Below are 18,511 nucleotides of genomic sequence, written 5' to 3' on the forward strand. Positions count from 1 at the left end.
CGGGTCATTCAGCCATAGATCACACTGCAGCTTCATAGAGAGTTTCTGTCAGGAATAACACTGCCTTATTTATGTGGTATCCCCTGGCATTTTGCAGGAAATGTATTACCTCTCCAACTGGCCCTCTGTCAGCATTCCATTAAAGCCTCTCCCCTCTGCCGGCCTAAATCTTAAAATCTGAAATAGACACTTTTTAAATGCAAGTCACTCTTAATTGAGGTCAGTTTCTGTTAACATAACTCATGGCAGCTGACAAATTAAGGTTTCCTCAGCTGGCTTATGACATTGTTAGAAGAAGACATGGCGTATTTAAAGTGAAAGCTAATGACAGGCTGCTCTTAAAATTCATATTTCTGGAATTTGAGGCTTAGATTTTCATTCCTTTCAGTGATTTTTCTATATATAATGTGCAATATTACGAGCTGGGGTTAGTGGCAGGCCAGTAAATATGAGTCTAGACAGGTCATTTATTACAAGCGCCACACCTACCTTTCTCCCATGTTGTCACTGTCTGTTTTTCCTTCTTGTTAATTGCTTTTTGCAAGCTGCAGACAGCGATGTCGAGGAAAGACCTTCATATCTCAGGAGACAAACTCCTACTCAAGTTTCGGGCCTCAAAAACGCTAACATAGTCCTCGAAGAGGATGTTACCTTTAACACCATAATGATACCATACAGTGATGAAGCTGTTGTTGTTGCAGCTTGTCATCTCTCTCACTTGCTGTATGCATCACTTTTACCAACAGGTCTCATGTCTCGGGATGTGGCGGTCCAGGCTGTCACAGGCCAGGTAGAGCTATGTGCAAACATGTCATTCAATATAAATCAGGTTTATCAAAGTGACAGGTGTTTGTCCGCCTGCTATAAACATCTCCCACGCCTCGCTCCAGCTCTATCCCCGCACAGATTATTTACAAGGCTTCAGCCTCCGTTCTCTGGCCCTGTTTACTCTCCACCTGTGACTCTAATATCAGGTCAGCGCTCCATCACTGATTTACTCTACTAGTTAGTGAGGTGAGTAATGATTCTGGATGGTCTGGGAGGATAGTTTGTAATCAGGGGAGGTCAGAGATGCTCTAACTGTAATTACAGCCCTCTCCTCACTGTACCTCTCACTGCAGCTGACTGCCTGCCAATCCTCCGCAAACTGATCACTCCTTCTCTTTTACCCCCTACAGAGTTCAATGGTTTTGACCCCACATTGAGGTCAGGGTCCCAATGTCGGCTCTTAATATAGCATCTTTTGCGTAAGACACCCCTCTGACAGGAAGTAAAGGTATAAGTGCTGAGTTACAGGAGCTTGCTGAGTTAACTGAGACACTGGATTGCAGATTGCTACCATCACTCCCACTTAATGTCAGCTTTGGTATGTGTCCAAACACTGGTCCTGCCAAGCTAACCCGAGCTAATTTAGTGCAAAGTGTAAACCACGAGCTGCTTGTCAGTGCAAAGTGAACAGGCTCATGGGGTGGACAGTAACATACATCATGCGGATTACGAGTAATAACACCAAGGTAACAAAAGTTTATTTGCTGCAATTAGACACAAATTACACATACTGAGTTTTAAAGCCTCCAAATTCTTAAATCTGACAGTTTTAGACCAAAAAGCATCCAGAAAATCATGCAGGGAGATAAAAATGGCATTTTTTTTTATCTTAATACTTAAATTAACATACAAAACATGGGGAAATAAAATCTCACTCACTTTCTGGTGGCAACTGAATTGAGGAATTCAGTATTTCTGCTACTGCACAAGATTAGAAAATATTTAAACGTTTGTCCAAATCAGCACTTATTTAAAGGTCAAAGGTTACATGTCATTTCCACATACAGGGTATGCAGAAACTTAATTACCCAGCCCAAGAAGCTAACACATAGTACAGCAAAGTGCATAGCATGGACAAAGAGCAGAAAAAAGGGTGTGTCATGGTCTGCTCCTCTGCTCTCCTCTGCCCCTATCTTCAGCTCCTGCTTATTCTCTCTGATCAAATTTGTCTCTTGGATTTCTCAGACCTGCAATTTTCTATCCGACCACCAGTTGGCCCCGTACTTTCCTCCAGGCCCATATCTTCACCTGTTTTCCATTTTCTATTACCTGGGCTTCCCTCCCCACTCACACAAATGTTCCCAGTTACCTCATCAACCTCCTGCCATTGTCTCAAGCTTGTTGTCGGAGTATCTGCTCACATTGCCATGTGGGTTACCAGCATTTTTGGGTTTTCCTACTGACAGTTCCTACCTGACCATCTGATATCCATCTCATCTGCGTGTAAGCCTATTTTCTTCAATTAAAGTGTGTTTTCTGAATCCACCTTTTCTGAATGTGACCTGCATTTGGGTCCTCCCTGCCTGTGCTGCTTCACTCAGCCACAGCAGGGTGCAATGATCTCTCAGTATGGGCCTTTCTTGGCAGGCAGTCAGCATTATGAGCAGTCTAACAGTTTTTATGGATACATGACAATATGGATACAAATGTAAATAATGTAGTAAAACAAAATCATAAGAACGAGGAATGTGGAGAAAATAGCGCTAAACAGTGCTGTGAAATGAAGAGCATAACTAAGTATACAGTGTGAAAACAGATAAACATAAAAATATGTAGTGTTTGAGGAAAGGGTGGGGTGCGGAATTTATGTGATTATGTGGTGGGTGGCAAACATCTGTTTACAGTATTACATTCTATACATTTCAACTTTACGCTGCTCCTTTGGTGTCAGTGCAGTTCCCTTCACCCCCTTCAAATCATTTTTCAGTTTTGCTTGCTCTTTCAGTGATGTTAGGGCCTCCTCTGCCTGCTGGTCATTTTAATGTTTCTTTAAAAACTTACTGTTAGTGTTGATAGTTAATCTTATGGCTGGAAATTGTTATCTGCTGCCACCCAGATAACACATTTTACCAACATTTGTAGCATTGTTAGAAACTTTTACTGTAAAAGTTATGTTTTTCATCTGATTCATTTACATTCTTTGTCTTTGCCCCCCTGTAGTGTCACTGAATCAGTTAACTAATTATGCAAATTCTAAAACAAATTGACTGCACCAGTGATAAACTGGATATGTCCTGTTGAAGAGGATGAATTCTTAAGCTCATGTTTCTCAAACATTTCAGGTCAAGGACCCCTAAATTGAAACACATTAGGTCACAGACCCCCTCATTTGATAAAATTTGCTTCAGGGTTCTACCTCGGAAAAGATATTGGTTGACTGATATAATAAACACCAAAATACCAGAATGAGCATCAAACATTTCATTTCCTGCATTCTGGTGAATTTTTATGCAATAACTTGGTGCCTTTCCTACATTAGTCAATTATGGAAATGTTATGGTACTTCCTGATTTAACTGTGCATAGTTTCTCCATCTTTTTTTCCAATCTACACTCATGCTTATGTCTCTCATTTGGACACTTGCATTGGGCTCACTTCTATAGTGAATGAAACAGTGACAATACACAATTTCAGATTCAGATTTCAGATTTTTCTTGGGACCCCTGGGGCTTCCTAGACTTCTGGTTGAGAACCATGTATTTTGCATAATGATAATTAATTTAGATCACCTTAGAGATCTGTTTTTACTTTGACATTAAGTACTTTTCGGTGTCAAAAAAGCATAAAAAATCTGCCATGTCTGGATGTTAAACAATGAAATATGGAAACTTTCACGGGATCTGAATTCTTTTTATAGACACTATAAAAGAAAACGTGTCTACCTCATGTTAATGGCTAAAGGGTGAGAACTTAAAGGCACCTAAACCTATTTGTTGAAAAATATCGTAAGGAACAGTTTGAAAGCTCCAAAAGCTGGTAAGCAGACCCTTGCGTTTAAATTGTTTTGGTTACATATACTGTACTAAATACTGTTTAGAAAGTTTAAAAATGAACTTCAGTGCTCAACTGATGAAAACTGTTCAGTACTGTCAGTTTAAACATGTTGATACACCTCTGTCCAGAACTTCATGTGTATTAAACCACATCTGCAGAACTTCAGACAATCTGGTTTGGCTGTCCACACTGTTTCATGTGCATATTAATGAATTTGACATGGGCCCTATTAACATACCATGAATGATAATCATGTGAATTTAGGACACTCATTACATATGTATTACATGAATAGCAGGTGGGGTAATTTGAGTAATTTGTGGCTTTATGCAGACACTGGGATGATGGACGGCGTCTGGAGAAGACAAGCTGAGCCGGCCAGTGGATCTACTGCAGAGTAAGGAGAATTTAGACTCATCATAAAAGATTTCTCCTTGCCTCTTATTTCACTTGGACATTTTTATGTTTTTTTTATTTTCTACCTCATTGCAGCCGTGAGCTGCCTGCTGATTTACACACACTGGCAGCGAAGCACAGAGGCCTCAAGAGACGGTGCCCTCTACCCCTCCATTTTTTCTCCCCTAGTTCCTCCACCCTCTGTCGTCCTCTCGCTGCCACCAACGGGCGTCTCTGCATTCACTGGGCCGGGTCTGACCAAAGAGCTCCCCCTCTCCCAGCTCCTCATCTCTAACAAGACGTTAGTCTGGAGGGCTTGTTATCCACCCATGATCTTGTGACACACAGAGGGGCTGTTCCCCTGTGCCAAGACACACATTCATGTAAGTATGAGCAAAGGCATCATAGACACTAAGGCAGTGATACTCGACTTACAGCAGGCCAATCTGGCCCTTGATAGGGAGCTGGGTGCTCCCCCAACCATTTTCTAATTCACAATAAAAAATAATGTGATTCACACTGGGAATTGTTTTTGTACTTTTGTATACATAAGGTGCCATAGAGTGCATAGAAAAAAGCATAAAAGGATTGCCCGCAACTGACAGAGGTCCTAGCTAAGCTCCTAATGTCCAAAAATCCATGATATGTCCTGAAATCCTACAAACATCCCTAAAATCCTACAAACCTCCCTGAAATCCTAAAAATTGCCTTAAAATCCTAGAAACATCCTCAAATTTGAGAAACATCCTAAAATCCGAGAAACAGCCTAAATTTCGAGAAATGTCCTAAAGTCCTAGAAATGTCCCAAAATCCAAGAAATGTCCTAAAATCCAAGAAATGTCCCAAAATCCCAGAAATGCCCTAAAATCATAGTAAAATCCTGAAATCTCAGAAACATGTATGCTGCTGCAATTGGCCCCTGGCATCCTGTTTTTTTGCAAAAGTGGCCCCCAAGCAAAGCAAGTTGAGTATCCCTTTATTATCTTAATACAATGCCCTTCCTTCTCCATCTGTTTGTACGCTCCAGAGGAAACATGTCTGATTTTACTCACCATATTATTTCAGGAAATTATAAAGCAGTAATCTCAATTTCTGTTTTTCCCCTCAGGCCTGTGTTTTCAAGGCAGAGGAGCTTGGTTTCACGCTGATCAGCCCTGATTCCAGGAGACGAGGAGCTGTTGCTCGCCTTGGTACAGTGATCACGCCCGTCTCCAGTAATTGCTACATCCGTGCACCAACAGGCGACAGCATTTGGAGAAGAAATAGCAGGTATGTACCATGCAGAACCAAAAGAAAGGTACCGGGGGTGTTGGATTTGATGAATGATGGATAGCTCTTAAGTCAGCTCATTTCCATTTGTGACAACTGAGTGATAGAGAAAAATGTTTCAGCCTTGAGAAGAAGAATTTTTCCACCAGACTGAGGCAGGTGTTAGAATATAGCTTTTGAACACACACACACACACACACACACACACACACACACACACACACACACACACACACACAAAGACACAAAGCTACAAGGACAGATGTAATGTCTGAAAATCCTCTTTTTGCTGTCAGGTTGTGGAATTTTTGTGACCCGCTATAAATCAGTGCTCAGTATTGGCATGAAATGTGGGAGACCTTGAAAAATGTTCAGAGCTGCGGCATATGTTATTAACAATTCAATTAACCCCAGACATCCAGATCATTTACCTTGCTCCTTCTCTTGCCCCCTCGTGAATGCGATTGTCTTGCTTTATAACAAGCTCAGTATTACCAGCCTGTGCCATTAACATATGACTGTTGTTGGTGCAAAACTCTGGCATCATTGCTTGAGGTCTCATCCCCTATCTATTGGCAGTGCAGCTGGGCCTCTCTGATATTGACTCATCCGGGTTTCACTGAGTTGCAGGCAAAGAGATTTAATATCTCAAGTGGTGCTGAACTCCTATTGCTACTAATGGATTCTGTATAATGTGGCACTTAAAATGCATGAGCAGCCTCTGATTTATCTGTAATTTGCCTCCACTGGTGCATATCTGCCTCAATACTTCCATTTGTTTTTGGCTCTGTGCGGTCCGCTCAGTAAATGAACCTTGATTGGGATTTCATATTGTCGCATTCCAGTTTGACAATTTTGTTCTATACAAAACACAAGATGGGTTTTTTTATTTGCTTTTTGTGATTCTGTTTTAATTACACAACAGAGGGAATAGTAAGTCAAGCGTGAGATCATAGACATGAGGTGGGGTTTATTTGAGCTGTCGCTGCAGAAAGACATGCTGACTTGGTCAGAGGCAGATGGGCACCTCCCTGAGGAGCCATTTTCCTTTATCTTATCTTCTACTGGTTTATGTGTCAAACAATAAGCATGGTAATTAGATTAAACTGAGCTGAAGCACTTGTGGAACTAATGAAAATGTGATTTTATCTTGTACCTTTCTGAATAATCGCAGTTATGTCTGGCTAAAGAAAAAAAGAAAAAAAAAAAGAAGAAGATGAAAACATAGACATTTTATTCGCTCCATGTGTTTTCACTCCATTTGACCTCTTCGGGGTCACGCAACATGGAGCAGGGAGCTGTTAGCCAATCGATCTGGTGGGTTTAAATGTGTCAGTGTTGTCATGGCAGCAGAGCTGCACTGACAGGCTAGGCTAGAGTGGCTCAAGGTTAACAACCAGTGGAGCAGAGTCACACACCATTAAAAGAGGAGTCAATACTCCTGGACAGGTCAGACTAAAACTAGGAATGTAAACGTTTCAATCCATGAGACGATAAGAAACAATCAAAGCTTTACTGCTACAGAGACCTGTTTACATGTTCTGAACCGTGTGAGGAAACTTGCTAAGTTACTTAGCAGAGACAACAGACACGGACATCATCTTTAAAGCTGCTCAAAATACCACTTCAACAATACCACTTCCTGCTAGTTATGTGACATATTGTGCATCTTTAGAACGATTAATAGCCTCTTTTATGTTAGCAGTTGCAGAGTTGTTTTGATGCATATTTAGAACGTTTTCAGAAATACTGAGGGAACAAGTCTCCCAAAGATAACATCAGTAGTTCTCCCAAGGGGGGACATGGTCACCCTAATTCATTTACTGCAAGGCATTACTGTATTTAAGAGGGTGTAGCACAATTTTATCTTTTAAGCTAGTGTGATTGTAGTGATAATTTCTAAAACTAGACAACCTACGGCATCCATTTGTACCAATTATAGATTCTATGTAAGAATGGATGACATAAAGTCCCCAAAAGTGAAGCAAAAACATCTCAGCATACAGTATATGTTTGTTGACATTATGGCATGTGTTGCCATGTGCTGTTGTTGCCTAAATATAAACATTTGCAGCAGCATCTCACCATATGCATTTGTTTACCGCAGTAGCGGCATCCTAGACTGTAAATAACAGCTGCAGAAGGATACCTAACTTGTAATATGTAGACCTGGAAGTCCACTGACAAAGTGGCAAAGTTGGGATGAGAACATACTTATTGTTCTCATCACCCTGAGGTTATCAGTTTCTGATAAGTATAGTTTTGTATTAGTTATTTAATGCCGTTAAAGGGGATTTACATCATAACTGACAGCTGTATGTGCCAACCCGTGTGCTCACATTCAGTGGCACTCCTCACGACTGGTCAGAATGATGTGTGGGCGGGAACTTGATACCATGGAGACTCTGGCTTAATTTTTGTACACTGGAATAAGTGACTTGAAGGCTTGTTCCAAGTATTTTTTTCCCCTAACAGTAGGTGTTCTTCAAATTAAATATGTATATTTGTCTTTTTTAAGTGAAGGAGAACCAGCATATTTATAATGGTGAATTTCTTCCCACAGAATTGAAGGGCCTAAATAGAGCACTCAGTGCATCCAAAGTCCTATAGATAACGTGAAGTGATAGTAAAACTGTCTGAAAATGTATTATGGCAGTTTCTTTCTATTAACATCTTTAAAGTGAATAATTAAACTACTACAGATTTCTTTTTTCTGACTTTAAGGGCTCTGTTTATGACATAATGACTAAGTCCTTTTTTACATTAAAGCTGATAACAGCAACCTTATGCAAAGGCTCTGGTTTAGGGGCCCCCTGACCCCTTGGGCCTGGGCTTGGTAGGCCCATTTGGTAATACACCCATGTACTTAAGGTGTGCTTTCTCTATGTATTTGAGGCATAACCTTTTATTGAATATCTAGCTAAAGCAAACATGTGCAGCACTGACATACTCAGTGTTTGAAACTGCAAGGTAATGCTGCCCTACGCAGTTAAGCACTGAAAAGAAGGCATATATGAATACTGCATTAGCATATATGGACATGCATGACCACACATATGCACCCACACTGCTTCAGAAAAGACATCCCACAACCCCAATTTGAGTCAGTGGGCTTTTCTACTGTCTGAACTGTCCTGCTGCTCAGAGCAGGTCTGAGGTGCTGTCACCTCTCTGTTCCATGCAACACAAGCCTATTGTCTGCTCTGAATTTATAATGAATATCACAACCACTGCACAGAGACCAAGTTAATGTAATTAGCTGTGCAGATATGTCAGCCTGCCGTTGCTCTGGTTAGTGGTCATCACCTCTGCATAAGCATGGTGCTGCTCACTGTGGGAGCACATGTGTTTAGCACACACACATGTGCAGACACACAGAGACATGTGTCATACAAATGGCTCATAGAAATGAAAAGCAAGTGAAAGACAGGTAGAAAAGGTGGCTTGTCAGTGCAGCTGGCATTTTGCTCAGCGAGGGACCAATGCAGCCTGTCTACCTCGTAGCCCTCTCAGACAGGAGCAAGTCCATGGGGATCCCGCAGGACCTCCTACCAGCCATACACCTGACAGGGGGACTGTCTAAAAACTCTGCAGAGACCCTATTATACATCATACTGCTAAGCACTGCAGTGGCCACCAGATGACAAGCTTCCCACACCTTACACTTTATTAGGAGGGGAAGTTCAGCCACAGAGAGACATCAGGCTGTCACAGCTTAAGATATTGCATTGTTATCTGCACATATCTAGCAAAATACACCTTGTGAATGACCATAACTGGCGATGCTCCTGTTAAGCTTTTTTATGGAGTAAATATAGACAGTTACAGCATATGTTCATGGATTAAGTGAATAAACAAACATATTGATGTGACAACACTGCCATCTTCAGGCACAGTGTTGCTAAAACGTTATAGCTATACAGACCAAACACTGGTATTCAACATAGATACATTTTATTACTATCCACTCATGTTTTACATGTTTACATGTTTTAAACTAAAATGCCTTGAACAAAATTACTTTTTGGAAGTGAAACAAATAGGAGCGAGAATGCAGCCAAAAGTGCAGTATGGCAGGTAACAGGCAAATTTCTTCTTGTACGGTCCAAATATTTGTGCTGCTGCTGATGTTTTCATGTTGAACCACATGAGCAGCTGAGGGTTTCCTCCTGGCTGGTTCCCATGAGATCAAGTGAAGCCGTACTGTGTGCTGTATTTATTGCCAAATCTTTAATTCGAAGCTCTGGATCTCTACACTCTGAGCTGGAATGAAAGAGACAAGAATAGAGAGTGGAAAGTAATTTTAATTTTATAATTTAGAGAAGGAGATATTTTATTATTTGTCCTGGAAAATACATCACTGAGTGTACACTTTTCCTTTTTTTGCCGTTTTTGCCTTATTTTGACAGGTCAGAATTTAAACATGAAAGAGGGAGAGAGAGAGGGGATGACATGCAGCAAAGGGCCACGAGCTAGAAACTAACCCATAGCCAGTACAGCAAGGGCATAGCCTTTGTACAAGGGGCACCCACTCTTTCCACTGAACAGCTCAAGTGAGTGTACACTTTAAAGCATATTTTGCTTTACTACTAACAAAGCAAATATAAAATAGATCTTTATAAGTAATGGCTTTCAGCTCTAGTGATGTTTTTTTGGGGAATCGAAGAACTGTTTGAGTAGAGAATAACTACAAAAAGTTTTACATCAGAATACCTGTCGGAGTCAGAGTCACAGGACATGCTGAGGTCCTTCTGCAGATCCTCCTCAGAGTGAAATCTCTTCAGGCCACAGCGCTTGACTGCCTGGGCCACAGAGTAATGGGTCCTGCCAGCAGCACAGGCCTCCATCTTGGATGTGTTGAGCTGTGATTGTAGGAAAAGATGCAGGCAGCTGTCGGACAGCAGCAAAGGGTTCTGCAGGGTCCTAGAGAATAAGGACAATAAGGATTAGATTGTTGTCTATAGTTGCCTATATTTAGGGATGGCTAGTAACACAATGCACTAAATGTATAAGTGTATATATCAATATCAGTATCAATATCAGTTTTCAGCCAAATTAGTTGTTATATATAGGCATATTGGATATTGGCAAAACATCCAATATCATGCATCCCTAAGGAGTAGCACCTCTACTGCAGAAGCAATTGTATCACTTGTCTTTTGACTATAATTGCATAACAATGGAGCAAAACTCAGAGCAAAAGGCTGCTTTTAGTGTATAATTCCTGACCACATATGGCCACACTCTTTGCACCAGAATCTAAAAAGGACAGAGCTTACATGTTTTGGTTAAAAAGATTACATTTTTAAAGTTGTTTTTTTTTTTTTTTTTGCACTGGGCCACACACCCTAGAAAATAATGTTTAGGCAGCGTGGAGTAATTATTAACCAGGTACTTTGTTACTGTTATTTGAGTAGGTTTCTCAAATGGTAATATTCATTTAGCTTGAATCATTTTTATGGAAGTAACTATACATTTACTTGAGTGTATTGTATTGCTTGTTGATGTGAGAACAGCAGACACGAGTCCCAGGGTTCCTAGAAACTGTGATTCCCCAGTATTGTTGTGTTTGTGTTGCAGTATGTCAAAGTTCATGTGTTTATTGATCTGTGAGATTATCCTTACTGTTCCAAAAACTTTTGCAGCCCTTTCATCCGTTCAGTGATCTGCTGGGCATTGTTCAGGCTGAAGAAGGGGTTCTTTGGGGGCAGCTCTGGTAGCTTTACCCTGCAAAAGACACAAATACACCATAAAAATGACAGCAACTGTAGTGCAGATTACTTTTAACATGGAAAGTAAAATTTTTGTTTTTTCTCAAATTGTCGGTTCAAAATTCAGTAAAAAGGACTTACAATAGCAACGAATTTGCTTGTAACTTCTGCCTGAGCCATACAAACTCACTGTACCGCCTTCTCACACTTGAGATCTTCTTGGTAAAGCATACACTGTCGGTCTGAGGGACACAAGCATTACGCACATGTCACAGTAAGTTAACCTATTTCATTATAAAGATCAAAACAGCTGAATTTTATCATTATACTTACATGCAAACAAATTTCGTAGTCTATATAGGCATGCCAAAAGTCATTCTTTTGTATCCGCGGGTCCCGCACCCAGACACTGATCACCTGCTGCATGGAGAAGGCAGGGGAAGACAGTGATGCACTGAACTGAATCTGCTATGAAAAAGGGGAAGTGTTTTATTGGCAGATAGAGGAAGTGCAATGACTAACAGGAATAAAATCAGATTGGAAAATCCCATCAAATATCCTTTATTACTCAGGACAAAAAAATAGGCCGTACCAGATTTGAAAGCTCCTGAGCTCAAAGTTTTTTTTTGTTATTTTTTAAATAACTATGTAACTTTTTAAAAACTCTCATCAGAATTAAACAATAACTTCAGACCTACCTCATTCATAGTGTTGTCAGTTTCTTCTCTCATAATTCCAATAATCTTGTTTGAATATCAGTAATGTCAAGGTCAGCCAGATAATGCTGCGCTTAGCAATGTGCCAATACCTTTTATTTCCAACTTTTATTGTCCAGGAGCAAAGGTTTCAAAATAAAGTCACAAGACTGAGATAAGCTCCTCCTTGTAACTGTCAATTCAACAATAGTCTCGGTGCCAACATGACGGTACCAAACTACTACTTCTTATCATGTGTATTGTTATTGACTCATTTAGAAACTGTCAACACATCCAACGCCTCAGCTACTGTTTTTTTTAACTGATCACTTAACTGAAGTTCCCTGCAAAGAAAATTTTTTTTAGAGAATTTGTCCGTCACCATGAAATTTCTGAATCAGCAGAGGTGTCACATAACATAAAGTCACATAACTTTGACTTGAGTCACAAAGTTGATGACTTTAGACCCGCCTTGTAAAAAAACAAAAAAATACATGCAACTTGGACTTAAACCAATTACTTGTGACTTCATTTGAACTTGAGCCTTTTGACTTGAAAATACTTGATACTTTCCCCCAATTGCAAAGATTATAAAGTATGTTATTTGATAAGTGCCATGAAACAATTCAGTTCCTTAATCAAGTAACATTAACACCAGTTTTTAAATAATTTTAAACAATATTACAGTATCCAAATAATTTGCGTATGAGAACTGAGGAACTAACATTATGTTAAAAGGTGCCGTGATACCAAAGATAATTTTGTTCGCATTCAAAAACTATGCAGTCATCAACAAAAAAATAATTTAAAAAAAATTCTAGTATGCAAAACATGTAGGTCACCAATTTCAGATGGGGACGCAACCATCTCCAAGTAGTTCGACATTTTAAGTTGCACAAAGAACAGTAAGTTGAGACAAAAATTAACATAGTTAGCGAGCCAATGCTTAGCTAATAATAGCTTAATAGCCAAGTAACTTTTTAACAAATAAAAACACCTTTTAAAACACATTGATTTTTGTACATTTAACATTTTGCATTAAGATGGCACAACATTTGGTGAAGAGTACATTAAGGGCTTTGCTTGTCTTGACTTGGGACTTGTGCAAAGACTTGAGACTTACCTTGACTTGCCACTTTAGCACCTAGCACTTTATATCTATTTATTCAACCTCGATTCAGTTCTCACCATCGAGCACCTGGTGCTCCTTGTGATGTAGCTTCTTTTTTGTATTGTTTTTACATAAATGTGTTTTAATTTTTCCAGTTTAGATGTGATATTCTCAACATGTCTTTTAAAGAGCAGGACTTGCATATGCAAAAAATCTGCCTTTTGCATGAAAAAGTAGACAGTAAAGTATTTTTTTCTATCCTAACATATGATAAAGCATGTGACAAATGTGACAGTAAAAAACTTAAAGTGAAAAGCTTCACAAAAATGTTTCCTTTATTTAAAGAGACGTCACAGATCCATGGTCAACAGTTACAGTAAATCAGTAGCAGGTGTGTTTTAAGAGGTTTAAGGTTCAGCTGTGTGTCCCATAACAGTCATGGGAGATATGTCGAGTCAGAACAGTGCCATCAGGATACAGGTAAAACAGACCTGTATGATTACTGAAAAAAAATGCCCCACATAATTGGACAGTGTCATATCTAAAGTGCTACTTTTTACAATCTCATTAGCTATCTCAGGCCCACAAAAGCTATTAATCTTAATAGATTTCTTTTAGAAATATTCTGATTTTTTGGCTAATTCTGCCAGGACTTCACTTTGTGTGAACAACAAATAATATATTTTTAAAACTCAATAATATTCCTATTATAATTTAATAGAGGAGAAGATTTTTTTGGTTCTTAGCAGCTGATAGGAAATAAGGGAAAATTTGTGGTGGGCAACATTTTTTAAAAGCAACAAAAATGGGATCATACAGAAACACAGTAAAACACAGTAAAAGTTGTGGCTATAAACACCTTACACAATACTAGTTCAAACACCAAACGTTCGAACAACATGTCTACAATCTTCAGTTTTAACTAAAAGCTACATGAACTGGAGGTACTGATTGGACAGCTGTTAGTTCACTTTGTCTACATAATGTTGCTAAAAAAAAGATATAAAGCACACACAAAACAACCAAGATGTAGCTCAGCGGGACTATAAATACCAAAATACTACAAAACAATAAAACAAAACACATGACCACAGTGATTGTGTCTGCTTACACAAGACCAAAGCTGCTACAAGTTAGTCTGACCTCAAATCAGCTTCTCTGCACAGAAGGTTAGTTTTAGACTCCATCACAGTCTCTGCAAAGGCACAGAGACCTCGTTGAGCACCATGGGACTGAGAGCACTATAAAATCCATCCCTGCTGAGGATCTCGCACCTGCCACAAACTCTACCTGTGGCGTAATTTCACACAGCATGCCTCTAATGTCAGCTGAAGGAGGACACTCAATGGAGGTTAAACTAAGCTTCAGATGAGAGTGCAGCTGTTTATCAGTTCGCCTCTGTACACAACCCACACACGCACTTCACTGTTCCTCGTCTCCGCAGTGCCAAGTCAGCTTCCGCTCATAGAAATCGATGACCACCTGGGGACACCTGGCGCTGGCTTCGCGTGCTGGCAGCAGGGCCACATCGTCGGAGTTCTTCCTGCGGGGAAACACGCAAAAAATCTATAAGTGTAAAAATGCTTCAGCAGCAGCTCACACTTGTGCCAGTTCGGAAATAGTTGTTGTGTAGGAGAAAATACAATCAGTTTCTGAATACTGTAGTTTTTATATATCCATTGACAGTTTTCCTGGCTTAAAGGGGCAACACAGATATTAAGTACTGCACTGAAGTTGTTGGACTCACAACAGATGTTTAATTGTTTCTGGTTGATTATTTTTTATCTATTTGTATTGTACTTTCTACATCTATTTGTATTCTACTTTTGTATCAGCTAGGCGTTTAGTTGTGTGTGTGCGTGTCTGTATCTCTCTGTCAGCAGCTAATCTTGCAAACTACTAGACCAATCAACTTGATATTTTGTTTACACATAAATGACTTTTATGTTCAAGGATCTATCTGGTGGCAGTAATTCACAATTGTAGAAAAATCTGTATTATGAACTAATTTATACCATAATTTAGTACTGACTGTTCACTCGTCTACAACAGTCGGTAGGGGCCCCAGGGTTTCGGGAAACGGCTCGGCTAAAAAACGACAAGCCTTACTTGTCTGTTGCAGGCCACACTTTTGGCCTTCATCGTGGCTTAAGAACTGACACCCAAAGTAAAGTTTTGTCTAATTTTGAGCTACAAAATCTGCAGATTAATTCCATGGCCGATTAGTTACAATCCACACAGGTTCAGCACAATACAAGATGAGTTATGTTATCTTATTGCATGTCTTCATCACATGTAAAGCAGTCTGAATTGCCTCTGTGCCTGAAAGGTGCCAACAAATTAAGTTAAATTCTTTGTCTTATATGGATCAAGCTCCAAAACACTAAATCCTTTACTTCCCATGATGCAACTAAAGCATCTTTTCCGATCAAAAACATAAAAAAAGCAAGTGGCTGCGTTGGTGAGGGCGTGCTGCTTCTTTATCATAGAAGCATGCTCCCCATAATTTGTTACTAATCTAAGGAATGTTAGGTGGTCACTGCCAGTGTTGTCTCGCCTTGTCTTCTTAGTTAATGATATACTCGCATCACGTAATATATTTCACTGTGTACCTACAACAACAAGACTAAACACCCTCATATACCTGACACCATATGCACTGTCATCCTCTCTGTAGTTTAAACATTTAGCCTGCAGCTTTGAATGTGAACGACAGTGACTTTTGCCATTAAACAACATTTACTTAACCCCTGGCAAGGACACAAAAGAGGAAGCAGTGCAGTTACCATTTGACAAGGAACATGAGCTCTCCCTGTCTGTCTGTGGAGCCGATGATGCACTCAGGCTCGAGGTAATTGCTGAGGTTAGTCGGGGTGTCTGACTGCTCGTCATTTGGCTCGCTGTTGGTCTGCACAGTGAGAGCCTGCTGCTGAGACTGCATGCAGGACTGCAAAGAGAGTGACAAGGACAAAGATGCAGCAGTTAGAAGAAACCACAAAGTCAACATCCGCATTTTGCTGTACACGGTCATTGTGAAAAAAAGGGAAATTTTATTACTTTCACTTTCAAGGGCATTGTTAAACTACCCACCTTCACACACCATTTACTTTCATATTCAGCCCTAAAACCCTAAAAAGAAGGAATAAAATCTGCCAACATAGTCAAAAGTTTTTAATTGACTCCAGTGCTGCTTCATTTTACTTAGAGACAAAGCTTCCTGAATTTTCTGACTGTGATGTACTACATCAAAAGCATCCTTATAATAATGTTGTTTTTTTCCTTTTTTACAGATTTAGATGTGGAAGTTCTGTTAATAACATGGAAACAACACAAACTCACAGACACTCCAACACTTAATTTCTCACATACTCACTATTTCCGTCTCCTGCTCTGTCATTTCTTCTTTAGGAATCAACTCGTGTTCTGTTAGCTCTTCCTCATTCCCCTCTGAGAAATGGGTGTTTCTCAGAAACTCTTCAATAAGTTCAGGACAGTCCAGATTGTCTTCAGGTTCCCATGTGTTTTCCGCACTGTAAATAAATTAAAAGGAAGGGAGAAAACACTTGCATAAAAAAAACAAAACAAAAAAAAGCCATAGTACATAAAGAAGCAGAGCTCACTCACTCAGTGAAACCTTTCCACTTCAGGAAGTACTCAACTCTCCCATTAAAGATCCTGCGGCGAATTATTTTTTCTACCACAAACTCCTGGACAACTGTAGTCTCCTCAGTCTTCCTCTGTTTGGCAGTCTGCTTCTTTCTCATCCTGCCATAAATGAGAAGCAAATGAATGACAACCAGCTTGTTTTACTAGCAGTTCACTAACACATGAGAAAAAAAAGTGGCTTAAAATTAAAACTCCAGACTTGATGCAGACTTTTTTTCTTTAATTCTGCTGGGATATTTGCAGAACAACATGGCAGTGGTGAGTACTAAGCTATGCCCTTCAGACAATGATCCACACACTCATTCTAGCGCTCCACCTGCTGTTTCTTTCGGGAGCACAACATACTACTCCTTCCGTCCAAAACGCAACACGTTAGTATCTACACACGTGTACGGCTCATTCAGACAGTTTATCTAGGAGCATAATGTGCAAACAGCAGCGTGAAAACATGTGCGGAAATGTGCTCGATTGCTGCACAAGACGCTACACTGAACAATATGCACGTACGCTTTCGGTGTTTACTTAATCTCGGCGGACAGCCTGCTGCGGTGCTGCTCGGCTCTGTGTGGAGCAGGTCGCTGGAAAACTACATGCACACAGCGCCGTCGATGCTGCTCTGTGCGCAAATGTGTCGTTCGGCGTGTTTACATGAGCCAAACAACTTTTCATGAATGAGTTAAAATTAAAGATGGCCGTGGATGCTCGGAGGAAGTGGTTGCCAAGGGAAAAGGTCATGCCAGGAAAACCGGGAGGAGACGACGGGGACGCGCATAGCGCCGACCAATCAGGGAGCAGTCCGTCCCCCAGTCCAGTGGTCTGGAACAGCCCTGCCACCCATGGGCGTTAGCTGGGTATGGCAAGGGACTGAGTGCACTTAACGCGTCTCACCGGGATTTTAGACTGGTTCCAGGTTGTTTTTACTCTTTGATCTTTATAGTCTTTGAAAGCAACTGACACTTGATCACATTTCTGCATTTATAATTATTATCGTTGTAAGCGCCTTTTTAGCTGCAAAATAATATTTGATACCATTCATACCAGCTATTATATTATTCAGTCAGTCATTTATTGTCCGTAAACGCTCGTCCTCGTAAGGGTCGCGGGGGGACTGGAGCCTATCCCGGCTGCCATTGGGCGAGAGGCGGGGTACACTCTGGACAGGTCGCCAGACTATCGCAGGGCCCTATTATATATACTATGTTATATTATATTATATTATATTATATTATATTATATTATATCATTATATTTCCTCACTTACATTTATTTTACCTCTGCAGTTGGTAGTTACAATGCAGCTCAGGAAAAAATAAAATATGAAAAATCATGAAATATAATTGTTACAGATTAATTTATCCCAACACAATAAAAGTAGTAACAATCTTCATCTTGCATCAAAAGCAATATTCCAAAAATATACATTTATGATGGAGATCGTGTTATATGAAATGGTGCAATTCTCCTTAATATTGTTAAGAAGTTTTACTTTTAATTGTTTTATTATAAATTCATTTAAGTGCACTTTGTTGCAAACACTTTTAATTAAGTAAGCTTCCGAATGCAGGGCCTTTACTTGTAATGGGATATTTTTGTACTGTGGATTTACTTTTTTTTTTATTTTGTTTTTATTTTATTATGTTTTAGTTAGTTTGAAGAAAAACACTTTTGTCAAATTTAAACAATATTTCATAAAAGGGAATGACATGCATAATGTGCATAATCACATTCAGGATAAGAGAATAGCCTACTAAAAAGTGCGAAGCGGCGTAGTAAAGTAGGCCACTTGGACCTTAGATTTCACGGAGGAGATCATTACTCCACGAACTCCTCAATAACACTGA

At 39.8% G+C, this 18,511-nt stretch overlaps 3 protein-coding genes across 6 annotated transcripts in view; 1 reads left to right on the top strand and 2 right to left on the bottom strand.

The window, feature by feature from the left end:
* Positions 1–1,484: 1,484 nt before the first annotated feature.
* spmip4 (sperm microtubule inner protein 4) overlaps positions 1,485–18,511 on the top strand; it is a 67,344-nt gene continuing 50,317 nt past the window's right edge. The window contains exons 1-4 of the mRNA XM_088084177.1: positions 1,485–2,271; positions 4,156–4,219; positions 4,315–4,601; positions 5,327–5,487. The gene's annotated coding sequence lies outside the window, so the exon portion shown is untranslated. The remainder of the gene's footprint in view (positions 2,272–4,155; positions 4,220–4,314; positions 4,602–5,326; positions 5,488–18,511) is intronic.
* Positions 9,425–11,944, bottom strand: snx10b (sorting nexin 10b). Of its 3 annotated transcripts, none has more exons than XM_088084171.1 (6): positions 11,897–11,944; positions 11,532–11,618; positions 11,340–11,440; positions 11,113–11,214; positions 10,201–10,410; positions 9,425–9,750 (listed from the first exon to the last, which is right to left on the bottom strand). In XM_088084171.1, the coding sequence occupies exons 1-6, from the start codon at positions 11,927–11,929 to the stop codon at positions 9,621–9,623; spliced, it is 663 nt and encodes a 220-aa protein (XP_087940297.1). In that variant the 5' UTR covers positions 11,930–11,944; the 3' UTR covers positions 9,425–9,620. The 3 variants fall into 3 exon arrangements, with proteins under 3 accessions (XP_087940297.1, XP_042345500.1, XP_042345499.1); XM_042489566.2 differs by having other exon boundaries at positions 11,532–11,663; XM_042489565.2 differs by having other exon boundaries at positions 11,532–11,666.
* cbx3b (chromobox homolog 3b) lies at positions 13,322–17,396 on the bottom strand. 2 transcript variants are annotated; one of them, XM_042489564.2, is made up of 5 exons: positions 17,193–17,396; positions 16,629–16,769; positions 16,378–16,534; positions 15,791–15,951; positions 13,322–14,547 (listed from the first exon to the last, which is right to left on the bottom strand). In XM_042489564.2, the coding sequence occupies exons 2-5, from the start codon at positions 16,766–16,768 to the stop codon at positions 14,427–14,429; spliced, it is 579 nt and encodes a 192-aa protein (XP_042345498.2). In that variant the 5' UTR covers position 16,769; positions 17,193–17,396; the 3' UTR covers positions 13,322–14,426. The 2 variants fall into 2 exon arrangements, with proteins under 2 accessions (XP_042345498.2, XP_087940298.1); XM_088084172.1 differs by having other exon boundaries at positions 17,178–17,396.

This window comes from Plectropomus leopardus, chromosome 11 (genome assembly GCF_026936395.1).
Source record: "Plectropomus leopardus strain MGB_pleo_1.0 chromosome 11, ASM2693639v1, whole genome shotgun sequence".
Lineage (NCBI taxonomy): Eukaryota > Metazoa > Chordata > Actinopteri > Perciformes > Serranidae > Plectropomus > Plectropomus leopardus.

Excerpts from the sequence above, each read along its gene's own strand:
- snx10b (XM_042489565.2), bottom strand. The coding sequence starts at position 11,929 with ATGAGAGAAGAAACTGACAACACTATGAATGAG. Across the intron at positions 11,441-11,531 it reads ACTACGAAATTTGTTTGCAT|ACCGACAGTGTATGCTTTAC; the intron begins GTAAGTATAATG and ends TGTGTCCCTCAG. Across the intron at positions 11,215-11,339 it reads CAAGCAAATTCGTTGCTATT|GGTAAAGCTACCAGAGCTGC; the intron begins GTAAGTCCTTTT and ends TGTCTTTTGCAG.
- cbx3b (XM_042489564.2), bottom strand. The coding sequence starts at position 16,768 with ATGAGAAAGAAGCAGACTGCCAAACAGAGGAAGACTGAGGAGACTACA. Across the intron at positions 16,535-16,628 it reads AAGTGGAAAGGTTTCACTGA|TGCGGAAAACACATGGGAAC; the intron begins GTGAGTGAGCTC and ends ATTTATTTACAG. Across the intron at positions 15,952-16,377 it reads CAGAGCAGGAGACGGAAATA|TCCTGCATGCAGTCTCAGCA; the intron begins GTGAGTATGTGA and ends CTCTCTTTGCAG.